The sequence below is a fragment of the Paramisgurnus dabryanus genome, chromosome 17 (genome assembly GCF_030506205.2).
Source record: "Paramisgurnus dabryanus chromosome 17, PD_genome_1.1, whole genome shotgun sequence".
Classification (NCBI taxonomy): Eukaryota; Metazoa; Chordata; class Actinopteri; order Cypriniformes; family Cobitidae; genus Paramisgurnus; species Paramisgurnus dabryanus.
The window spans coordinates 11,116,673-11,144,009 of NC_133353.1; the positions used below are offsets into that span (position 1 = coordinate 11,116,673).

A 27,337-nucleotide genomic window follows, 5' to 3' on the forward strand; every position below is an offset into this window, starting at 1 on the left:
TTACATGCCACCAAAACACTCAACAATATCTCTATGGAAAAACATTATACCTTTACATTAATTTGTGGGAGACAGTCTTTTGGCAGTGGGAAAACAATAAGAAAAAAAAACAACTCGCACAACCCTGTGCACCAATGTAAAAGGTCCGTGTTACAACTAACCCCGCGTTAGTTTTTGCCCTGGCACCCCTACTTGGTTAAAAAATCGTATGTTTTTGTTTATGGTTGAAACAACTTCAATTACATCATCTCACCTCTCTCAAAGCCTCTGCATAAGAGCTCATGTCCGTGAGGATGACCAGCACGTGTTTCTCACACTGATAGGCCAAATACTCTGCTGTGGTCAGAGCCAGACGTGGGGTGATGATGCGTTCAATGCTGCACAAAAAAAATAGAGCGATGTCCAGTTAAGAAATTTCTACGCTATAGAAATCAAGTGTATAGAAACAACTAGCATCTCAATTATCATGATGAATTCTTACGTAGGATCGTTAGCCAGATTCAGGAATAAGCAAACATTGTCCATTGATCCATTCTCTTCAAAATCTGACTTAAAGAAGCGTGCAGTTTCCATGTTGACCTGCGATAACAAAAAATATTATTATGCCTTAAACAAACAAAGAGTAAGAACTCAAAAATGCACACTTCTTTCCCTTCTTCACAACTAGTAAATTTAAAATGACCTATTGAAATACACTTCCTGCCAAAGGTAATTCCTTGTTGTTTCTATAAAAGGTTTAAAAATTTTAACCACCCTGTGCATGAAATCAAGATATAGAGTTACAGGTAGTCAATAGTGAATGCATTAGAGATTTGTCCGGACCAGAGACTGACGGCCACAGGACACAAGATTGGGTCAGTGACATTCAAGCGCAGGTTAATGGAAGCCCTTCAAACCTGAATACACAGGTGAACCTGACACCTGACACAGGTAATACCCGTCTGAGAGGACAAAACTGCAGCCACTCAGGTGACAATAACAAAGGTTTGGAGAGGAAGCAGACAGGTGAGGGCACAAGGTTAAGGTGGTCTTGAAGAGTAGGATTAAGCAACCTATGAGGACCAACAGTTACTCGCATCCATGATTTTACATTCTGTTCACTGACAGGATCGTTTTACACAATTATCCTGAAATATACGCAAGCAGTAGTTTAACAGATTCACACAACTTCTCTTCAAAAGGAAATAAACCACTTTAGGTAATCTGTCCAAATGCATACTTGAACACACTATAATAAACAGAACAACTCACCCCCATAGCAGCAAAGACGATGGCAAAGTTATCTGCACTGTAGTCCATCACATCTTTTGATTTCTGCACCAAACCTGCCTGACGACAGATCTGAGCAGCAATCTATAAGTAAAAAATAAGAAATCAAACATATTAGCGCTGTATAAGATCACACAGTAGCTCAACTGGTAAAGCATTGTGCCATCAACACAAAATGTTGAGGGTTTGATTTGTATTGAACACACATACTTAGGGTTAAATTCACTGTAAGTTATTTTGGATAAAGCCATATGCCAAATGCATAAATTATTTAAATAATCCCAATATGGTTTCCTATAGCATGAATTAGTCAGTGTCACAGAATCAACAATTCGGACAATATATGTGATATATAAGAGACTTTATACAGATAAAAATGATTAAAAATAGAACAATTTTAAAAAGCTAAAAAATATGACTTTGGACACCAAATGTACATGCAATTATATAAATCACCCATATGTGTACGTGTCTGAATGCATATTTTGTGTGTCTGTTTGCAACAAAGAGATTAAGACTATAAGCATGAGGAATTTCACGCTTATCACTTAATGTAATGATTCTGGACGTCTAATCCTGTCTGACCCCTGACTGAACTTTGACCCTGAACACCTGTTTCTCTGAGAGGATAAAGCCGGCTGTGACCCCTATGACTCCTGTTTAATGAAACGAGAACCTTTTTATATCAGTTAGATTCATTAGTGAGACATTGAACCCTATTTCACACCATTTCAGATGTACTTTATATTGAAATCTATATTTTCTTAATGTAATACTACATTTAAACTGACAATTAACATATATGTAGCTGAATAAACCAAACCAGTTTTTATTTTTAATGAGGTAAACGCTGTGCTAGTATGTGACTGGTTGTCTATTGCTGCATGCAGGTTTGTTCTTGCACTCCAATTCAGCATTAGCACAACATAAGCCAAGGTTAAAAACCTTCTTTTCAAAATTACATGTGTGAAATACTGCTTTATCCAAATGATCTTACCCTATGGTTTATAAAGATGTTAAGCCAAGCACTGTGGTTTTATTATTACCATCGTGTGTTTGTGTGTTTAGGGCAGTTAATGGGAATATGCTGGCTGAGAGAATAGCTCTCTCTTTAGTGTTAAAATGTCAGGGTTGAGTGAACCAGTCAATGCTCACTGCCTTTCACACATCCTCATAATCATTCTGATAGTCATTTATGACCAAAATAATGGAAATTAAACAGAAGGGTTAAAAGAGAGAGGCATCCTAGGTATATAAATGACAAAACGGAGGGTTTAAAAAATAAATTTACTTTGACTTTAATTAAAAATGACTTTTTTCATGTGATGGAATGAAGTGGCATTTCTTATTTCTGCATATTTGCAATTGGGCCAAAATATAGAAACATTTTAAAATGCACATTTAAATGAAACCTATTGACAAGAGTTCTGTGTTTCTGCCATTTGTGTATATAATGTTTATGTACAGGGTTCCCACACCTTAGTTACCTTCAAATTCAAGGACCTTTCAAGGACTTTCCAGGTCCAATACCCTCAAATTCAAGGACTAAATGTGGGGACACATTTCAAGAGAGAGCAAGGTTACATCGTGTTACCTTTTAAGATACATTGTTAAAGTTCCCTTTCGAGGGAACCCGCGCTGCGTCACTGCGGTGACACTTTGAGGACGCCTCCATGGGTAAGTGCATCTGAATGTGTATGTCAAATTCAACCAATGGTGAGGCTTAACTACAAAGACAGGGTGACGCAGGAGCCAGGAAGTATATAGCTATCTGGAATATTGCCAAAGACGGGGTTACAGGGATGCAGGAAGTATGACAAGCGAGACGCAGCGTCTCGTTCCCTTCTCAGGGAACAACACTTACATATGTAACCCAAGCCGTTTTCATTTGTCAAACACAACTATGCAAAAAAGCATTTTGGTATGAATCAACATTCGCGTACAGAAGATATAAACATTTAAAGCGAACAGTTTAGCACGTGTGAAGAATTTGTATGATATTATCCTACACTACACAGGGAATAATATGGATTATTTACAGAAAACTTCTTGCATAAAATGAATTCAAGGCAAGCACCTTTAATGACCTGTCTCTTTGTACATACATTTTCAAAAACTTCCCAGGGCCTTGAATTTTCCAGATTCACAAACTTTCAAGGACTTCATGGACCCGTGGGAACCCTGTATGTAGAATTCATATAAAAAGACCTCAATGTTCGGCTAAAGACAGGCAGCATAATAAAATGAAATAATAAAATTAAGCTGTGTGCACACCGCCAGCCAATAGCAACGGCGGGGTGGCACAATCTCATTCATTTGAATGGAAGCTTGGTGACTTCCGGCTAAAGTGATTGGCGACAGGAAGTGGGCGTGTCTAGCTACACTACAAAGTTGACAACAGTTTAACTTTACGCAATTTCTGAAGGGACAACCAATCAGAGTGAAGCAGTGGAGTTCACGTCACCAGTCTTTCATCATTTAATGAGAGGACAGTTAATAATTTGTTAACAGTTTGTTACAAGGACAATCAGAATTAGGAACGCCTACCACCGATCTCATTAAAAGAGACGGGGACACACACAGTCACTGAAGTCACCGTGCGGTGTGCATGCACAGTTACTGTAGTTGAGATGATTTAATGATTCCGAGAATATAAGAATTATTCACATTCTGCAGACTTGCACAGAGGTGACATGAATCTTTAGTCTGCAAAGTAAATATATATATATTTGAATGGTTGAAGCACTTGAGGCATCTTTTAAGATGGCAACATCATTGACAGTGAAACGATGGCTTTAAGATTCAGAAATGATATGACCTTGATCCTAGACTTACTATGAACAACTTTTAAATGTGTTGTTTTGAAAGTGGGAAGCTCAATGACGCAGGCCTACATGTCTGCATGTATTCTCAAAAGCTCATGTAGTGGGCTATTACATTTATTTTCCAGTCTGACTGTGGAGACGTTTTGCAGCTGATTCATAACCACTTACAGACACTACAGTAATAACCAATGGACAAATTATCAGGGTTTCCACACCAAAGTTAACTTCAATTTCAATGACCTTTCAAGGACTTTCCAGGTCCAATACCCTCGAATTCTAAATGTGGGGACACATTTTAAGTGAGAGCAAGGTTACATTGTGATACCTTTTAAGAAACATTGTTACAGTTCCCTTTTGAGGGAACTCGCGCTGCGTCACTATGGTGACAGTTTGGGGACGCCTCCAGTGGTAAGTGCGTCTGAATGTGTATATCAAATTCAACCAACGGTGAGTCTTAACAACAAAGACAGCGTGACGCAGGAGCCAGAAAGTATATTGCTATCTGAAATATCTATATAAAGACTGCGTTACAGGGACACAGGAAGTATGGCAAGGAAGACACAGCGTCTCGTTCCCTTCTCAGGGAACAACAGTTACATACATAACCAGAGACGTTTTCATGTGTCAAACACAACTATGCAAACAAGCTTTTTGGTATGAATCAACATTCACATACAGAAGATATGAGCATTTACTGTGGGTTCAGTCGCTTCATTCACGCGTGTGAAATTCTAGTTATCTAGACATCCACGCGGAAATTTGCGTCATGGGACGGGCTTCTGCAACTCCGCTCGCTTTCTGTAATCATGTTACTACTAGAACAAGCTCCTGATTGGTTAGCGCGGCACGTTTTTCCGCCAAAGTTCTAATTTTTCAACTCACGCGTTTACCGCGGCAATGCTTAATTTGCGTGAATGAGGCGGAATCGCTTCTACCGTCCCACGCTACACGCCTCATCTGCGCCGCCAGGTCTTTACATTGACTTAACATTGAAATCACTCGCCCATTGACGCCTCTACCGCGGCTGGTTGGAACGCAGCATTAAACCAAACAGTTTAGCATGTGTGCTTAAGTCTAGAATATTTATGATATTATCCTACACTACACAGGGAAATATAAGAATTTTTTCCAGAAAACTTCTTGCATAAAATAGATTCAAGGACTTTCAATGACCTATATCTATGTATGTATATTTTCAAAAGTTCCCAGGGCCTTGAAGCCCCCCCAGATTTACAAACTTTCCATGATTTCAAGGACCCATGGGAACCCTGAATAATTATAGTTATGTGTAGGGAACGCAATGCAAAATAAGCAAAATTCAGAAATAGGGAAATCCACATTTGATTTAATGTGACGTGATTCGCAAGTATGGTTGCCCATATTCAAAATGTGACCTCTGCATTTAACCCATCCCAGTGAACAAGTAGTGAACACACACACCACAGCAGTGCCCATGGAGCCAAGGGGTAAAATGTGCCTTGGTCGAGGGTACCCCAGTCGCAACTTGGACAGTCGCAACAGAGACCTGCGGGTTACAAGCCCGACTGTCACAACCAGCCGCAACATTTCCATTTCTATAAACAATACATTTCAGTTGTGATGGGATGAGTATTACAAATTCCTACATTTGTAACATCCTAACATACGGCGTAGCAGAAGTGTCATTGAACCCTTAACTGTGTAAAAGGCCACGGTTTATTTAGCTCAACTGCATGGTTATGCATGGTAGCAACAGTGCCAAGGTCACGATTCCCAGGAAATACACATACTTGTACTAATAAAATGTATAGCAAGAATGCGCTGAGAGTCGCTTTGAATAAAAATGCGTGTTAAACGAACAAACGCACATGCAATGAAGCACTCGTGTTGTTAAACAAATCAATTGTGACCTCCATCAAGTTTTAGGCACCAGTTGTGACCTCAAAACCATTTCTATATCACCATTTAGTTCAGCAAGAACATCATACTCCTCCGGGAATCAAAACAAACCAATGTCTACTGTAGCATGTATTATTGATCAGTGCTAAGTGTTTGGTTTTGTTTGCTTAGTCTAAAGCTCTCAAAATCATACCGGTTCCTCCTGCATTCACACAAGTGGAGAACATTATGATTCGAACCCTGACCCACCTCGCTGTTTCCACAGAAACGCCACAGGGTAAAATCAATTACACATCCTTCTCAAATTAGCGTTAATCACACAGGCTTGTCTCAGTAACAGCCACAATACAGCAAAAGCCACTGCGGCTGCCACAGAGCTGCACAATAAGGTGTTGAATGTGATCACAACACTTCAAATGAAAGAATTTAAATAAATCCCTCTAGGTTTAATTAATATAATTAAAAACACGCTGGCAGGCAGCATGGTCTGTATTGCCGTTTCCGTTCCAGAATCCCGCTCTGAATGAAGACGGACACATTCCTGCGGCGCATTTCAAAAGTTACCTCAAAAATCTGTCTCGATGAATGTATAAAGCAAGGTGAATTTTTTATTTATGAAGTCTGTGGGCTTTTATTCAAAGCGACATGCTGTTCATTCAAGGTACATTTTATCAAAGTACATTTTATGAGATGGTGTGTTTGAGCAAGAGTCCTGGCTAAACACAAGAAATTAACACTAGTGACAGACTAAATATCAGCCAGACACATTAATTAGCCAAAATATGAGGGTGATGATTGGTGCTTCCAGATCGAAACTTAGATTTTACACAAAAATTTCTAATACAGCACCTGTGTAATCTGTATTGTTTTAGACACCGGCTACCCTCAGTATCAACCTATGTTGAAGATCGCATCTTGACTGATTTTTAATTTCTTAGCAACCTGCGAAGCAAGAATGAATGTTGTGCAATTAACAAAGCACACATGATGAACCTACTTCATTATGGGGTAAACCAGCAGCGCTAAAAATAGGGATCTTCTGTCCACGGGCGATGCTGTTCATGCCGTCGATGGCAGAGATGCCAGTCTGGATCATCTCCTCAGGGTAGATACGACATTGAGGGTTGATGGGCTGACCTAAGAGGGGTAAAGGGTATACAGTAATCTCGCTTGAGTAGGAAAATGTGTCCTGTTGGTAGAATTTGCTTAGTGAAAAAACAGGGTCAAGCTTGAATGCTGGGACAGTGAAGGCAAAATTGCTCTGTTTGGTGTGGAGTCAATAAACGACTAAACATTGATAGATGAATATGAGACAAAAAGTACAGAATGTCCCATTTAATTTTTTCCCGTTTGAACATATGGAATTTAAGTGTAAAAGGGACATTCCACTTTTTTTGAAAATATGCTCATTTTCCAGCTCCCCTAGAGTTAAACATTTCATTCTTATCGTTTTGAAATCCATTCAGCTGATCTCCCGGTCTGGCGCTAGCACTTTTAGCATAGCTTAGCACAATCCATTGAATCTGATTAGACCATTAGCATCGCGCTAAAAAATAACCAAACCTATTTAAAACTTGATTCTTCTGTAGTTACATCGTATCCAGACGGAACATTTAAAGTTGAGGTTTTCTAGGCAGATATGGCTATTTTTTTTGCGCGGAGACCAGCTGAATGGATTCCAAAACAGTAGGAATCAAATGTTAAACTCCAGGGGAGCTGGAAAAGCATATTAAAAAAAAGTGGAATCTCCCTTTAAGTGAAAAGTGTCCTGACAAATATATTAACATGAAAACAAATTATGTGTAGTATCAGTTTGATAGTTTGAAGTCAGGGTGGATTGTTGTTCTTTGTTGATACACCATGTATGTGTTAAAAGAAAATGTAACATTTTGTACTTTACCTCTTGCTCGTCTTACACATTTCTTGTCCCCACACCAAACAAATGTTTCTTCACTGTCCCTATACTTCTTTAGGGCACTGTATTTCAGAAAATATTTCTTGTTTCTAGTACATAAGCATGCTAAACACTGTTTGGAGTATCGTGACCTTGAGGGGCTGATCATTCTTTCATTAAGCCCCCTCTCATCCAATTGCCTCATTCAGAGGCTGCCCTGAATGGCCATTGTATACTTTGATAGCTGAAAAGATCACCTTTGCCATTACAGCTTAGCATAGATCAGGGTCACAAGGTCAGTAAATGACTTAAAAAGGACACAAAAATTCCAATTCATCTTCGGAAAATATTAAAATACCACCAAGCAGTATTTCAGGCGCTTCTTAACATTCAGCTAGGTTGTAGACAAACAGCACACAGCGCGTGAATGAAAAACAAATTTAACATGGCTGGTTGTAAACTACATGGTAAGGATGTACTGTTAAATTCAATATCCGTTTGATCCCAAATACAGTATTATCAACCCATCGCCCGAGAGTTAATGAGATCACAGTATTGCTAAATCACAATTTTGCTTTTCAAGAGGGCCTATTTTCCCAGGTTTTCAAACCAGAAGAGCTCTGTTCCTGCATGCATAACGATTATTGCGCAAATGTTATATAAAGCTTAAAAATAGATGTTTCTTACCCATGATGTCTAAGTAGTCCTCAGCAAGCACAACAGGGCCCCGGTCAATGGGTTTACCAGAGCCGTTAAACACACGTCCTAACATAAAATGAGGTAGTTTTGTTATATTATTACACCTTGCAAATGTTAGCATAACTAATGTCTTTGAAATCTGACCTTTTTCTAGGACATGAATTAAATTTAAGAAACATTTTTGACATTAACCATGTTAACATGTTTAACAAAAAGACATTTTCTTGCATTCATTGAAGCACACAATATGCTCTATGAAACATTTTCAAATCATGCTGGGAAGCACATGAATCATCAGGTTTTGTGCATCCTTGTGGAGTCCAGCTCAAGTTCATATTTTCTTGAAACCCAAATATTTTATTTGGTTGCTACCAAATACTGAAATTCATTGGACTCCATCATAGCGGTGTGTACGTGTACATACCAAGCATGTCCTCAGAGACGGGTGTGCGCAAGATATCGCCAGTGAACTCGCATGCGGTCTTCTTAGCATCAATACCTGACGTGCCTTCAAATACCTGATGGACACAAAATTTTAATATATTTTATGATGAATTTTGACATGATTTTGACATGGATTCATTATGACTGCATAAAAGGACATGCTTGTCAGATTGTATGCGAGTATATTTACCTGGACAACCGCTTTGGAGCCAATGACCTCCAGCACCTGACCACTCCTCTTGGTCCCATCAGGTAAGGTCAAGTGCACAATCTCTGCATACCGTGGAAACTAAATGAAAATGAGAAAAAAAGATTAACTATCTGCCGCAAACAAAAATATGATTTCATAAAATATGTTATAAAGCTGCAATCTGTAACTTTTGCCTCTATATCGCCATCTCTGTTTAAAACATAAAATTGCAGGTTACTGAAAGCTATTTTTTGGGGGCATGTTTGCCCTTTATTTGATAGACAGTGTAAGGAGAGGACATGAGAGTACAGGGCGGAGATCGGCAAGGACCACAAGCTAGGAATCAAGCTCGGGTCGCAGAAGGTGCTTCTGCACTATATTTTAAAGCACTGCCAACTACACCATCGCAGATCGCAAATCGCAATTGCAGATCACTTTTCCCAGATTACTTCCCATAAAATCGTATCTAACAACCTATCTTATAAATGAATAGTTTTTGCTTACAGTTGTAGTTTATGGTTTTGAACAATTCATTTTTGTTTGTTTTTTAGTGGTGGGCAAAGATTAATTGCATACAAAATAAAAGTGATTTTTAGCATAATATACTTATAATACTTATATAATATAATATCAGAATAATAAATATATTTATAAAATAGATGCACAGGTGTCAAGAGAAAAAAAAATATATATATTTATTTATTTATACACATACATATATAATAATTACACACATCACAAACACTAACACATATATTATGGAAAAAAATAACTTATTTTGTATGCGATTATTCGCGATTACTCTTTGCCCAGCACAATTTTTTTTTTCTAATAATGCTGTTTGTTTGTTTATTAAACAAAAAAAGTTAAAAACTGCAGCTTTCGAAGAGTAACATATAAATCTGTTACACTTTTAAATATGTAGATTGCAAAATATATCATTGCTACGTTTGGGAACTTACTTTAACATTGTCCAAGATGACCAACGGTCCATTAACACCGCACACAGTAGAGTAGGCTGTTGACAACAAGAGAAACACAAGATGTAAAACTACCCAAAAAACCTTGTACAGAATTTATCCCTCTATAAACACTTCAAAGTGAATAGTAAGTTTTACACTTTAGAATTTCAATATATGCATGGACAACTGAGACATCCCTGAATAGTTATCATCCTTTTACTAAAGAAACATATGGAAAATGTTGATTTCAAGTTGCTACACATCAGCTTGACACATGCACATGCATACACTTACTGCAAGCACTAGCTGTGACAAATAAGTGCATGAAATTTGCCACAAAAGCCACAATCAGATGGAAATGAAGACCCTTTCTCTTGACACCTGTGCATCTAATTGTACACAGTGACCTTTACTGGAGTATTCTAAATGGCTCCCATAAATTTCCATGTCCAAATGTCACAGCTAGAAGAGCACCATGGTTGGCACATTCAAGATGCTTTTTCGGCAGATGTCAGGATGGGAGAAGTCTTCTTCACTTTGGACGGACTGTCTGTTCTGTGAGGGACAATTACTTTGCTCAGACTATTGTCATTTATAGTATAATGGATCCTGATGCCCAAAAGGTCTGAGAAATACACTTATTTTAGATTTTATAACTATGTCTGGGTCAAGCAGAAAGGCTATTATGTGACGTGAGCAGGATTTGATGAAGTCTGATTTAAGTTGGGCACACACATGTTTCATCTTGTCTGGGATGCATGTGACTACTGAATCACAGTCTTTTATAGAGCTGCAAATTTCGACTATTTTTTCAACCGATTAGTCTATCGATTATTTTTTCGATTAATCGAATAGTCTAAATAAAGATTTTTTTTTACAAATAATAAATGTAACATCTGCTATTAATGCCAACATTTTATTGAAGCATTTTCTCAATTAAACAAATACACAAACAGTGCCAGTGCCAAGGAAAATATAACAAATCACATAAAAACAAGTCCAACATTAATTCAGCCTAACATAAACAGTGCAAAAGGGGCATTATTCACCTTAAACAAATAAAATATATTAATATTAAAGAAGTAAAATAAAAATAAATCAAACTGAATAATAACTCCTTATTAATATAAAAACATGTCCTGCTCTTTATTGTTCCAGCCCTAGTGCTAATCATAAACTAATGAAGAGTCATCATTAACTACAAAATGACTCACATGAAATCATTGTTTATTAATACATTAACTAAAAAACATGTCATGTTGTACTTAATGATGACTCTTCACTTCGTTTATGATTAGTACATGCATTTACTCAGCATTAGTTCAGACTGAAGTAAAAATAAGTTCATTGTGATTCATGAACCCTTATTATAAAATGTAACCATTATATTATTACTGTTAATATTATTACTATCAGTAGTAACGTTACTGCATTCTCATTTAGCATCAACTTTAACATTTAACTTTTCTTAAGTCTCGGGTAAATACAAATTTAGTTAGCATGATCTTCTAATATTTTATAAACGGCGTTTACGCTGCTGTTACTTTAAATAAACGCATGTCAGGAATACCTAACGAGACGAGCTTTTATAATATCTGCGCACATAGCAAAAAAATAAGCTATGGGAACTCCGCGCTGCCAGCTGGCTTTCAGTGCACGCGGGCACATGCCTATCTCAGTGTAACACAGTAACTTATTATTTCATAACTTCTTAATATAAAAAGTTAAACTTGTCCCGCTCTTTATTTACTGTTTCAACATACTGCCCAGACGCGATGCAATGTCGTGTCTGTCAGGCGTCTCGCAGCTCGTATTAAACTAAGATGTAAACACAGCTGTATTAAGCACCATATATGCCTGCATTGATTCTATTGTTGTATAAAAACTTACTGTAAAAATTCAAATACTTACGCTGCCGTCGCGTCATTCTGAGGTCGGAGAGCTCCAGGTTGTTTTCTTTTAAGATGATCATGCACAGATGTTGCGCTGCTGTGGTATGCCATTTCAGTTTTACACAGTATGTGTTTTATTTGGTCTCTGCTTAAAGTATTCCCACACTTTTGATCACGTTCTGGCTGTTTGGTATAACACTTGTATTATCCGGTCGGAGCTGAAGCCGCCTTCATTTGAAAACGTAAACAATGCGACGCATCGACGCATTTCCGGCAAATCGACGTAATTACGTAATCGACGTAATCGACTACGTCGACGCGTCGTTCCAGCCCTAGTCTTTTATTTAGGAACCTCCAACCTATTACTCAGATGATTCAAGATTAGCATGTTCTAAAAATGGCTATGAAAAAGCCAATTGTTGCAGTATATGCTCTTGAAACTATAAGCTGTTGTGCTCATCGTGTATGGCAGGTTCAAGTCAAACTCGCATTTTGCTATACTCTGAAGTTGGAACCTATAGCCCTCCTTGGGATAATTAGCTTACTAACTAAAATGTTTACTATATAACAAATAAACAATACCCAAGCTTGCCCACAATTTCAAAACACTAATACACAAATGTTTTCTCATTAACACAGAGATATTGAATAGACACACACACACACAGATTGAGATTGTTGTAGGTCCAGGATGCAGGTGCATGCTCAGGGTGGGCCATTATTAGGAGCTGAGGGCGTGGTCTCATATTTTGGCCTTTTACTTTGCATGGGAAAACATTAACCATCCTGTCACAGGAGCCAATTTGGTGCATCTTTACAAAAGAGAGAGAGTGCACACTAGACGCAGAAGAGTCAGCTTTGTCTCTTCTGGGTCATCCATCTCGCCTCAATGTGTTGGTTTTTGTGTGCAGCATCAGACTGTGGTCTGATATCAAAGGCAGAAGGAAATGAGAATGGACCGGCTCTAACACCCAGCACAGCAGCCCCACGGGGAGCAGACACTATGCTACTAATTAGGCTTCAGACTACACAATCATTTGTCAATGCACTATTGTGGTTCCCACACACACATACACACTCACACACCTGCACATCATGTCTTACTTTATTGGCTGAAGAGAAAACGCAGAAAATATGGCTGAACTAAATCGCTTTGTTTTTCCTTCTCATTTTTTTTATCTTATGTACATCCTTTCACTTCACTTTTATAAATACTGTGTGGAAAACTGATTTAAATGTCTTGTGGCAGTCTTTTATTGAGTCTGAAGCATCACAGTAAATGATGAATGACGGAAAACTTGTCGCATTTTCACCACTGGCTGCCCTGTGGCTCTAAGAGAAAGGAGATAAATGAGTCTAGCATTAACTTATGAATTAATGTTACTGTTTTTAAAAACCAGACTCAGTCTGAGCACCTGCACAAAGATGCACAAGTAGTGGCTACTAAATGGATGCCAAATAAATGCGTAGGAAACATAATATTTTTATTAGGAAAATTAAAATTAGAATAATGCATTACCCTCATGCATAAAACAATAATAAAATACAAAATGAAATTAACTCTTTCCCTGACAGCGTTTTTTTAAAAAGATGGCCAGACAGCGCCAGCATTTTTCATGATTTTCACAAATTTTTAATAGGCTTTATGCCCAGCTGCACTACTTCCTGAACTTCAGCCAGCTCCTTGTTTCCTGTCTGCCATTATTGGACAAACTGATTAATCCAAGTGTGCCTGACCTCAGCAGTCACAAACAAACTGATTAATCCAGGTGTGCCTGACCTCAGTAGTCACAACAACAATAATCAGACACACCTGGATTAATCAGTTTGTCCAATATTGGCAGACAGGAAACAAGGAGCTGGCTGAAGTTCAGGAAGTAGTGCAGCTGGGCATAAAGCCTATTCCTTCCAGAAAATTTTCTTCTTTGAATATATAAACATACAATATATCAAATGAAAGAAAAAAAAAGTTTTATCCTACCTGGATTAGTTCTTTTTTGACCTCTCAAATTTGAGTAGGTTTCTTCAAAAACACCAAATTTTGAGAAAAAAGCTGAGATAGTTACATTTTTGAGAAGGACTTAAATGTAAGCTACGACTAAACGAGATGGCGATATTGACCGAATGCTCTCGGCACATATTAGACGTTCATCAAATCCACTTAATCCCGGCCTCTGACCTTTCAGAAATACCTTGTTGGCATAATCTGTTAAACGCCATGATGCTTTTTCAGCAAAGTCCTCTAAGTGCACGGAAGAAGAATTGAATAACAACAACACACGTCACAATTTTTTTTTACCTTTATTCAGAAAGGACAGTGAAGAGTAGCTGTGGAAGTAAGCATTTTTGCAGGGTTTTGCAGCGAAAGACTGCAATGAAAATTAATTAAATAAATTAAAATTAAAGAAAAATTAATGACAAAAAGAGACTATTAAAAAGCTCATTTACAATAAAAAATGTCAGACGCACTTGGAGTTTGGATCTGAGCTGAACTATTTAAGATATTATAAATTATTATTTTAAAAATGTATGGCCTGGTACTTTAATTTACTGATCTTATTAACAAGCAAGTCCTTAAATTTTAACCGTGTTTTTTGACAAATGCAGTTCTATTGACTACAGAGAGCTTAAATGGCTACTGACCAATACATTTAGTTCAATTTAAAAAGTTGATAGAAATAATAATTTTAAAATGTTAAACCATTATATTCCCTGCCCACTTCTTGTAATAGAAATGAAGAAACCTCACAAAAAAACATATTAGCTACAGAAGTGAAAGAATTCAGCAACATTACCATGACGCTCTGAAACATGTCTCCCCTAAACAAATGATGTCTCATAATTGCCGCTATTATGGTAAAAGAAAAACAGTGGTCAAATCACCCTAACAATGAATATTCCTTTTCTCAAAACACACAAAAACAGATGCTTTCCACAAATTCGCAGACACACTAAAAGCCACGCTATCTGCAAATTCCAACATTTTCCAAGACATTATGGCTCTTCCGTTCCTCTGTCCCTCTTGCCCCAGCCAGACAAATTGCAGTATGTGCCTCACAGGGAGGTGCTTATAAAATGGATTTAATAACTACACTTACCCTACAAATTGCCCATATGTTTCAAAAGAGATACATATGTCTATTTACTGAGAGGTGATCATAATTACGAGGCTGGAAAATTGCGGCCATATAATTGTACATCAACCCCTTAAAAGTCTCTTCAACGAAACGCAAACTGCTAATGGAAAACAGTGAGGAGCTGAAATCTTTACTCAAACAAAGCTCATGACATGCTCCGATATTGTGCACAACATTAGACGAAGGCACGCAAACGCTAATCTGCTCTGTCAATGACGAGCAGAATGGATGGCGAGGATGCCTGACGCTAGTTTTACTTGACTGCATCTAAAGGCGTTATAATATATGAAAAATATCAGTTGTTGAAAGCTTTAATATATCATGTAAAACAACCCGATTATAAATTAGCCAAGAAATAGCTAAAAAAAAAAGAGCATGGCGATGAAATGACCCTGTCGAACCATGAGCCAATCGCCTTCCAGCAATGTGATGAAGATGGCGGCCCACTTCAGCTCCTCACACAGAGGACTCAATCTCACATAAGAGGCCTTGTAAAATAAAGATTAATAAATGGCTATACATTCACATGGTGTGAAGTAGCAACATTTCCCATTAGGCTTGAAAAACTTTCCCCACCCCTCCACGGACACTTGAGTTTGAGTGCGCCAGTCCGAGGGCCAGGCATGCAACACCGGCGTGGGTCAACCCGAGGCCTGTGGAGCTGCCAGGCCCTATTGTGTGCCGAGATGTTAATTGGTTCTAATCTGGCGGTAGAAGCTGTTTTGGTAGCCTGACCCTGCGCCCTGAAGGACATCTTGGTGTAAAATACTAAAGGGCCCATTCAAGTGCTGCTGAAAGAAGGCATGGAGCATTCCAACACATTTCCATTTCTGCTGTGAAAAAGAAGTGCTGACAGGGCGGGGCAATGGTGCTGGGGGGGCACTGTGGGAGAGGCTTTTCGGGCCGGCCGATAGGGTTGCGCTGCGGAACTGAATTAATGATACAAAAGCGCAGGCAAAGGTGCCAGGCTCCTCTCATTCACATACATCCTCACCTCGTTTCTTTTTCTTTAAAACCGTGCATCCACACAGTGATTTCCCATAAGATGGTATAAAAGACTGTGCTAATTGCCCCATGTTTGGGATCACATAGACACAAATGTAACTGTCATTAAACAGACAAAAAAGACTTCACACAATTCACCTTCTAAACTTACTCTGCAAGGCCTGCATATTATTATTTAATAATGAACCCATCAATGAACTCTGCATCTTTGATGCTGTAACTGATAAAGACTGATAAGACGACATAGTCCACAAGTGGGTAATAACACAGAATGGACCGATAGGAGTTTTTTAATGGCCGATGTGAAACCGATATTAAGAAAGCAGTATGGGAGGTGGTTATAACACAAATGCAATTACAGTAAATGACAGACAAACAGAAAATTGGTGAAAGTAAATAAACATTTGTTATGCATAATACTTATAAATATACCCTTTTACAGTACTTAAAACATATTTAAAAGACATAATTAATGTGGATCTGACATATTGTTTGAATAAGACTTAGTCTGCACAACACAATTGCATGTTAAAAAGTTAATAAAATTATAATAATATTATTATTACTTTGGCTTCACATCTAAGTCTCTCTTCATTACAAACAACAAATTTAAGTAACAGAAAAATGTACTTAGAATATATAATGCCACTGCAATATATCGGTCTAAACTACACAGAACCCTATTAGGGTTTGTTCATATGGGATATGAGAATGGATTTAACATCAACAATCTAAATGTTATAAAAAGCAGACAGGCTTACTCCAGTCCATACCTTAAAATATTTTCCCACTAACATTATAAGAAACAGACACAAAATGACAAAATAAATCAAAGAAATAAAAAACCAGTGCCTCCCAAAAATAAATTTTAAGCTATTGGATGTCAATATTGTTGCTACTACAAAAGGTGGCAAAGTCATCAAATCTCACATTCATATAAAGGTTATGATATGAGGATTTTGCATTTTAGAAAATCATGAATAGACTACTCAAGGTGTAAAAAATTATCAAATGTTCACTGGAACAATGAACTGAACTACCTGCCAAAAAACTGTAGAAATGTAACAGCTATTCACAAGTATGGACAATACAATTCCGACCTGTCGGTGGTGGTGCAAATATAAAATGGCATAAAATGAATATTCTGCTGTGCTTTTATTTAAATTTACATTAACATATTTCAGTGAAAATAAAAAAGCATGACCAAAATTACGACTGCAATTATGTTAAGGCACGCAATAGCAGATAGATTCATAATTCAGTGGTACGTCATTCAGAAAAACAAAAAACTGGACGATGAAAAGAGGTACAATAAAACGCATTTTGAAAGAGAAAATGTCTATTGGATGACCTGTAGACAGTCATATGAAAGACAGCAAATCAGAGCTCACAGGGGACCTTGATCATATTCACTTGGACTACAATACTGACAGGGAATCCAATTACGGAACGAACAGTACAATGTGTTATACACTGGTTAGATTAAAAAGTGGACCATGCATCAAAATAAATGCAGAAAAATCTGAAATGGGATAATTTTATACATAACATCATCAATATATAACAATAAAGGGTTAAAATGGTTTTCCTGCAATCTCATGAATCTTAAAAAACTCATAAGTGCTAGCTTAGAAACTGTAAACAAAAAGGTGAAAACATTTCCAAAAACAGAAAAACGACAAAAGGAAATAAATGTGTGATGTTATTTCTATAAAAAAATATTTAAAATAATCTTTATCATATTAATTATAAAAATGTATAATGATATAAAAAATGCAAGATTAAATCACAAAGTTCGCATATCTATACACAGAAGTCAAGAAAAATGTGTATCTACAATGTCTGGAATAACAATAGTAGTTTTTGTCTTCTTTAAATCTGATAAAGTTATAAAATAAAGAAAAAAAAGTGTCAATACAACTACTGCATGCAGCACACAGACAGACAGACGGTCAGATAAAGACAGATCACAATTGTGGCCGTTCTTCTGTCCTAACAAAGACCTCCAACAGTGATGACACCCCATCAAACAGGAATGCTTTTAACCCCGCAGGTAGAGGCTGAAGCGGTTTCTAAAAATTCGCCGCACGCATGCACTGATTGGGTCGCGTGTAATCAGACGACAGTGAGCATGTTCAGGGGGAATGGCGGAAAGAGCCGTAATCTGTGTGCGTTTCCTGGTGGGATGCAGACTGAAGGGGTGACAGCTAAACTGAGACAGCTGGTTAACCCCGCTGCCTCTCCAGGAGAGATGGCAAAGTGGTGCGGTTACAATAGATCGAAACAGCCGCAATGTTACAGCAACAGTTTTAGAGTGATTTGCAGGGACAAGCGTGTTTTCACCCGTAGGCTGCCTAGCAACAGATCTAGAACAACAATAGTCCAAAGTGGACCTTGTTTAATAATATTAAATAAGTTTACAACGTTTCTCATCTCATATTTGTATTTTACAACTTTCTTAGAAAGATATCACGTATCGAAACACAGGTGAACACGCAAAGTACAGATTTTGTATGTTTATTACGCACAGTGTAATTCTTTTTTGTGTTTGTAAGGAGAAAAAAGAATGCTCCGATTCAAAACGAGTATAACTACAGCTTTAAAAATTTGTGACGTGAATATTAAAATCAAGCAACAAATAAAGTTGTACTAAACAGAAAACTTATGCAGAAACATAATTGTTAAGATATATTTACAATGGGAATTTTTGCGTCATATTTGGTGTGTATAATGGACAAGGATTTCTTTTGAATCTAAGCAGTATATAATTTTATATAGTTGGATACTATTTTTGAAAGTCTACTGTTCTATACTCATCTTTCACTTACTTTTCATTGATGGCAAGATGAAGATGAACGCCCACCGAGGACTTTCTCTTTCACTGTCACGACAATTGATTAATTACAGGCGGACAAAAGGATTAGCAACAGGAAACAGTAGATAAAATAAAGGAGGGCTGTGACATCTGAAAGATTTGTTTATAACCATGTCATTATGGGTAATTGTTTCTTCACAGAAATACCATTACCGTGCTGAATGTCTTTTCAGCACATTTAAACGTCTATTCAGCATTAAAACAAAGCGAAAAGACAGTCTGGGTTAATTGCTTTTGTTGCAAATGACATGATTAAGACAAAAAGGCCTCTGCTTTCACAGAAAAGATGAATACACTGTACGTTTACTTTTGTTTGTTTGTTTCTTCTGGCATTTTTGAATTTTGACTGGGCAGAAGTGTGATAGAAATGACTTTAACACACCAGCAAATGACGAAGTTTCTGAAATATTTTAGGGGGTCGAATAAAAAAAATAAGTGAACAAAATACCTCAACTGAATTAGAAATATTTGTGTTGTCCGCATAGCAAACATTCTGGAACAAAACACTGAAATACTTTAATACTTAAAATAATTTAACACTTGTATTAAATTGTTTATTTTCCGTTCTCCAACAAAATAATTCAAAGTTACTAGACACGAAGGTCTTTTCACAGCACTTTTTGAGGACAAAGCCAGACCAATCAGACCCGCGCTGACAAATTTGGCCTCTCGAATGTGATGGCGTATAAGGGGCTGCAGGGATTCATGGGTACAGATCTGTGTGTTTGCCTTCCCATCAGTCTTCATTGCCTTCAATCACAGCCCACTATCAGCATGCACTCCACCACTGATGAGGCACAAAATGGTGCTGCTATCTGGCATGCCTACATTAGAGAGGCTTTTTTTGAACGGTATGTTGGGGGGCGTTTCAGATCGGGGGGTCTTTACGCATGCAGCTTCTTTCATGCAGGCTTTTTAGAAGGGAAGGCTTCAATTCTTCCATTAAGTCATTTATTTTCTTCCTGGTTTGCTAAGAGGCTTTTAGCCTGAGCTTTCCTTTGACACTTTCAGAAAAAAAAGGAAAACACACTACCTGGTCTACTCGGTGGGACAGTGTGTTTGCTGGTCTAAATTAATGAGATTTACAGTGAATAATGTCAATAATACATGTGAAGAGAAAAGCTGAGAGAAAGATGCCAGACGAGGTTCTCTATTAAGGAGGTAAACAAAATTAACTACTCAAGTGCTGAAACATCAGACGCAAGAGTCAAATGATGTTATCGAAGAGATGCTGGTGGAAGGGAGATGTGGGATTGAAAATGTGGGAATTTCTTAAGTTGAATAACATGGAATACAGCCTTTTTACAAAAACAATTAATACACAAAAGAGGAAAAAGGTTGGATGATCATACCGGTACTGCCTCTTACGCTCATGTTTGGGTCACAGGACACAGACTTCCCTATAATTAAAATATGCACTTCCTCAACAACCTAACCCCAACTTATTGCCAATACTGGCAAACTGCCTGTAAGCCAACAAGTGAAGAACTGAAATATAACAGGAAAACACACGATTTTGCAATTAGCACTTTTCCCAGGACCCTTCATTTCCTCAAACTGTTTTTATTGCAGTCACAAAATATAACAATATTACATTTTTTTTTTAATGCAACAGGCTAGCAATTATTAAAAGGATGCACCTTTTTAGCAATTAAGCAATTAACCGATGAGGCTTGCTATGATTCTCAATGAATTACGGTGACATGCCGCTACATCCAAAAGCCAGAGGGCGCTCTCATGCAGAAACTCAATATACAAAGCAAAAGAACCATCACACGCACATCTCGAGGAAATGGCTTAAGGATATATTTATATTGCTGTTCTTCAAACCTTTTTATGTATTTTTATGATAATAAAGAATATGTATAATGATTAAGTTCAATGAATGTTGCTTTTCATATACATGTTATAAACGACTCAAACTAACAGTGATTTTTCAGATATGGACTTAGGGGCTGGACACACCAAAACTTTTAAACGCAGCTGAAAACGCCTTGAGGACGCCGAATGCCAGCTGTTTTTCAGCTGAGTGCCAGCTTTCTTCAGCTGAGCGTTTTGGTAGCTGTGATACTTCAGCTGCGAGCCGGTTGGTTGCCGTGGTAATGTCCCGCCCCTCCTCCACTGTGATTGGGCGGCGGTGTGAGAACTTGCATTGACGAGCAGAGCTTTTCTCCCAAAGTTGAATCTCTTTCAACTCTCGACGCTCAGCGCCAAGCGCGGAAAAACCGCCGAGCGCCGGTTTTCAGCGCGGAAAAAACCCACTAGCTGCTGGCTTATTTGAAAAACGGCGAGCTTCCATTGGAAACAATTGAAAACATGCGCCGGCCGCGGGCGTAAAAGTTTTGGTGTACACAACCCCTTACTGATGAAAAGCCGTAGTAAATTCAATCATATGCATGCTGTGCATAATATCAGCTGTGTGAAGAATAGTTATTGGCCACTTATTATGTGTGTATATCGGCATTTATCGTCGCATTCCTAGTTCTGATGAACACAAATTAAGATATTTTGAGAAATGTTCATTCTCAAACAATTTCTGAGCCCCATTCACTTCCATAGTATTCTCTTTTCCTGCTATGGAACGGTTTGGTTAAACATTCCTCAAAATATCTTCCTTTGTGTTCATCAGAACAAAGAAATGTCTACAGGTTTGTAACAACATGAGATTGAGTAAATGATCCCTTTAATTTGAGGTAACATTATGGCTGTCCTTATAAAACAATGGGGTGTGCTGTAATACTAAAATAATGACACAGCCTGCAGATCACAATATCTAAAAGATCTGATTCTCGTGTTTTTTTATCGGTCTGGTTAGTGGCTAAACTGGCGTGTAAAAAATACAGTGTAAAAAAGTTTTTTTTTTTTTTTTAAGACAATTGGAGACGTCGAGCATGGATCCCAACGGCAAAAAAAAAAAAAAAGGTTTGTCAGCCAGGAAAAAATTCAAAAACATTTTAGCTGTGATCTGAACTAAGGTAATTAACTGGTTATGTATTTTGCTTGTTATCAGAAATAATCTACTCTAGAGGGACTCTGTTGTTATTGATTCTTTGCCTATGAAGTCTACAGAAGTTAAGTTTGGGACACAGAAGCCATTTGTTAATGTTTTTTGCCGCTCAAACCGTCTATATTACACCGTACCCAGGACAACTCTCTCAAACCTACACAATCCAGTTTTAACAGTACTATAACATGATTTATCAATGATGTGGTACTGATAAGAATTCAGATCAATGTGACAACTAAATTATTTACAAATACTGAAAGACAAAGAAAGTCACGTGTCCTGTGAAGGAGATAACTTAATCAAATATGGGTCTGTACTGGTGACAGCTTCACATACTCCTGTGAAATTACTTTCAGTCTTTCTGGTGCATAACTATAATTTATCCTAATTTTTATGAAAACCCAATTTTACCAAACTGCAAAATAAAATAGACTGCCAATGTTCAAGTAAAAATATATTGAGGATGATTCTAAATGTTCTATTAAATGATAATGAGAAACTGCCTTTACTTATAAAGTACAATTACAAGTAAATTTAACTAAAACTAACTACATGTACATTTAAAATAGTAAGATTTACTCAATGACATCTTTCTCTAGTAGAAGTGGTCACACGATCACATGATTTTGGTGTAGAGCTAAAAGTTGCTCTTGCACATTATTCATCAGCTCAGTTGATTGTCACGTGATCATGTCACATGAGAGGGATCATCACCCCATCTGTCTCTCTTTTTCTCTTTCATCCATTAAAAAATTATTGAATAAAGTCAACATTTAAAAGCAACATTTAAATTGCATTTAAGTGATACTACCAGGTGCAATACAGCTAACTGTCTTAAACAATAACCTTTGATTATCTTTAATGTTCAGACACTTCAAACACTCATAACTGTTCTTGATAACACTTTAACTTACTCATCTCGTATAGTCTATAACATGCAAGTTAGTTTCTTGTTGTTTTAAATAAGGACTTTAAACGATCAGATTAGATAAATCAATCAGCCACTAACTTACATTTTTACATTTAGTCCAGCTCGGCTAGCGAGTTAGCATGTTTACACCTGCTAAGACCTTCAAAGACCCCAAAGTCTTTACGTTTCGAGTAAAATAAACTTACGTATTGTGTTTTTCTGTATCACTTACACAACAACATTTCAAAAGATAAGTACAAGACTAGAATGCAAGAATGCTGACTGAATACGAACTGCTTGGCTAGCGTTAGCATTAATACTGTGTAAGGTACTACACTGACAGCTAACAGAACCTACAGAGCATTAGCCAACGTTATGTCCTCAAGCCCTTTAACCTCCTATTCAGCCGAACCACGTATTAAAGAGCAGTAAGTTAACGTTAGTGTACATTGAAATGACAGAAGCGACAGCTGCTTGAATGAAAGTTAAAGGACACTCACTCAGTCTGGGTTGGGAAATGTAGTTTCTGACAACCGCCTGTGCGTGCTCTCGTGCCGCCGCTTCAGGGCCGTTGAGATCCACGGGCCGGTTTGCTAATAATGTAGACATTGTTGTTATTTTTCCTCTGAATTAATTCAAGCGTCTGTCTGTAAACAGATCGGCACTGAAAACGGATGAACAGACGGAGTCATATGACACAGCGACCAGGAAGTAGCAGTCGTTCACGCGCACGTAAAAGGACGTGCGCGAGCCCAGTAAGTACGTAGGTAATAAATTACAGAGGTAAGACCTTTGCTTACTTATAAAATAGAATCACGGGTTTGTTAGGATATATTATTGAAAAGGTTTCTTTTTAAATTACCTAACATGTTCCTAATGGTACAATTTACACCGAAATTTAAATTCTGTAATTTAAAAATATATAAATACTACTATAAGGACTGAAAGGGACAGAATGCACAGAATTTAGATGTTTAACTGATGGCTTAGATCTAGGCTATTAATCATTTTCAGTGCACCAAACCATATTCAGAATATTCATATTCATTCACTTAAGTTACCCACATTGTAACTGACTCACAGGAGCTCAAATGGGAAATTATGAGGGTTTTTGGTACTCTCATTCATCAATTATGGACCACTTGAACCCATTTTTGGCTAATATAACCAATTGTCATTCTGTGATGATAATATGAAATCCAATGCATTAAATAGGCCTATATAAATATTTCTGATGTTTTAAAAAAACAAGGCTCTTGCTAACTTGGATTTGCTTAGGTGTCAAGTGTACATTTCATAAAAATATGTGTTAATTCTTGTAGGACAAGGACAAGTATTTTTCTATGCCATGCCATGTACTTTATTATATAGGCCTACTTTGTCCTTTTACTAGTGCTTTGAGCACATTGGATCATATGTTTTTTGGTTGTACACTTACAATAAAGACATAACCACAATTGCACTTGGAATTTATAATCTAAGTATGATAAAAGCCTACCTTGAAGAGTTGATCAAGGTTACAAGTTTCTCAGAATAAAAAAAAAATGTTCTCTTGAAGTAAGATGCTTGCATGTATCTCTTCAAAAGCATAACCTACAAAGAATGGATTTTCTCTCTGGGGTGATATTAGTGTCAGTTTCAGCGACACAGAGGAATCCAGCTGCCAGAGCTTTCTATCACCCTGTCTCTCCATTAAGGCTTCACAGTTTTAAACAACTCAAAAGTGCTTCAGTTCCAATACCACCAAAGAGCAACAAAAGAGCTCAATGACGTGACTTTTTCAGCAGTGTGGCAGGAAAGCTAAAACTTCCTCAGCTTTACACAGACTTCAAGAGCTTTTGCTCCATGAATGTTTATCTCTATAAGAACAATTATGCAAGTAATTGTAACAGCCCAATAATAAACTGCTTGAATATTTTGATAATATTTTGAATATTTTCATTTATTTTAAATACAAATCTTCCACAAAAACACTGGGAAGCCTGTATATACAGGAAATCTATGCACTCTTACTCATGTTTTGAAAAACCTGTTAATTGTAATTCTCAGAAACAAGACTGAGACTTCGTAGATTTACTGTATACAGTATTTCTTTATCATTCAACTACCAATATGGCACCCAGGACATCGGTTTGAATCTCAGGGACACTTAACTAATAAAATGTAGACTTTTAATACACTGTAAGTTGCCTTGAATAAAATGATTTGAGAAAGGATAAATAATAAAGACACTTAACTGTGGCTTTATTTTTTTCTTTCACTCAATTAATCTCTCACAGCATGCAGCAGCCATACAATAGGTCCAAAACACCAATCTAGTGTTCGAAATTGAAAGATTTCAACCTCTACCCCATGACACACACACACACACACACACACACACACACACACACACACACTGTACCCATATATGTACACACGTGCACGCATACTCCAGTTCAAAACACGCTGGCAAGGAAAAGCACTAGAGTTTGGAGTGGGTGGGTGTAGCAGTGATGATGTTACCGCCTGCGAAGTCTCATGAGAGTCAATCCAAATGTTTCAGACAGAATGCAAAAAATAGCAAATTAATGCCCCTGAAGAGTACCCACCCACTGGAGTCATGCCATCTCTTAAAATACATCCATTTCTCAATCTGTCCACAAAAATGCCAGCCCTGTACTGTGGGGTTCGGTCCAGGCATAGAGAGGTTGGAGTGTTGATGCATTTATTATTGTGTTGTTAAAGCGACCTTGAAAACGTAAATTGAAACAAAATGCAGAGTAACAACTCTGACGTAGCCAGTCATTGAATCCTCGCCTTATACAGAATTAGACTTCTGTTGAAAACATGGTGATTTTTATTGGGTAAAATATCACTGTGACGTCTTAACGTTATGAAATAGACCATTGTGGTGCAGAGCCTAGCGCATCATGAGCCAGCCCTTTTCAGTGCTTTACAGAAGCTTGTAGAATTGAATGCAGTGATTTTATTTCATTTACAACACCTGCATGATGACTGTTTGAAACCTGTGATATCCTTAAAACATAACTCATTACAGCATCAGGTATACTTGAAAGTAAAAATAGGTGATACTAAATTAAGTTTATTTAACTAAGTTCAAGAGGAGCATGGTCATGTAATCCAACCAATCAGCGCCAAGAGGTGTCTATATAGCCGTCCCTCACCTCCTTCCTGTGACAGTTTTTTGCAGCATCCCTCCTCCACACCATCGCCTCACTCACTGCTTGTACATCTACCCAGTTTAAGAAGGGGAAGTACTTTGGGTTCAGGCTAATATTCTGAGCTCAGAGCCCTCCCCTTGGACAGCAAACCAAATATGCTTTATATCATTAACTTATTAATTGCATGTAAATGCGAACTCGCAGACGCAGATGCCTGCATAGCTTTCAAAGTATACTCAACCGCAGATATGCGCAGATGGTCACATTCAACTCATAATTTCTTATTCAAATGACTAATTTACCTCAGGCATGTTGAGATGCGGACAGAAACCGTACGATCATCAGGGTGAAATGACATGTGGAGTTGTGCGTCATCCGCATAGCAGTGGTAGGAAAAGCCATGTTTCCGAATGACAGAACCCAGGGATGTCATGTATATCTAAAAGAGCAGTGGTCCAAGTACGGAGCCTTGAGGTACCCCAGTATTGAGACGTTGGGGTTCGGAGACGTCACCTTTCCAGTATACCCTATATGACCTACCTGAGAGGTATGACTTGAACCATAGTAGCACTAGCGCCGTATCAGAGACACCCAAAGCCATGAGGGTCGACAGGAGGATGTCTTGAAGCATCTTTTAAGTTGCCACCATAAATGACAGTGAAACGGTGGCTATAAGATTAAAAATGATATGACATTGATCAAAGAATTACTATAAACAACTTAACAAAACAAACCACCTTTTGATATGTTGTTTTAAAGAGCACTTATTACGTTGCTATAACCTTCCTCAAACACTCTGATTTGTTACAAAGCTCATCGATCTGAAAAGCGCAGTGTCCCCGATTAGCCAGCTTACCAGTACGTTGTAATTGGCCTGAATACCTCTGACATCAGCCGGAAATGTGACGCTCCTTATCATGTTTTGAAGATTAGCTCACAATGCAATGCAGTTAATATTGCCTTTTATTCATACAAGCCGAATCTGATCCAGAAGATGCAAATGACTAAGTTGATCTATGAACTTTGCCAGTGTGGCTTGAGCAGGACGTAATAGATTGGTAAGTTAAGGATATTAAAACATTAAAACCACGTCTGCATTTGTGATCGTAAAAACGACAAACAACAAAACTCATGTTTTAGTCATGGTTTAGTCAGTAGTAAATTCTTTAAATATGAAAACATAGAC

General features: G+C 37.6%; 1 protein-coding gene across 1 annotated transcript; it reads right to left on the bottom strand.

Moving 5' to 3' along the window:
* Positions 1-229: 229 nt before the first annotated feature.
* Positions 230-23,723, bottom strand: LOC135787445 (V-type proton ATPase subunit B, brain isoform-like). Its single transcript, XM_065297395.2, has 9 exons — positions 23,488-23,723; positions 10,162-10,217; positions 9,200-9,298; positions 8,990-9,083; positions 8,554-8,631; positions 6,970-7,109; positions 1,252-1,353; positions 482-579; positions 230-377 (listed from the first exon to the last, which is right to left on the bottom strand). Exons 1-9 carry the CDS (start codon positions 23,594-23,596, stop codon positions 245-247), a joined length of 909 nt encoding a protein of 302 aa, XP_065153467.2. The 5' UTR covers positions 23,597-23,723; the 3' UTR covers positions 230-244.
* Positions 23,724-27,337: the final 3,614 nt, after the last annotated feature.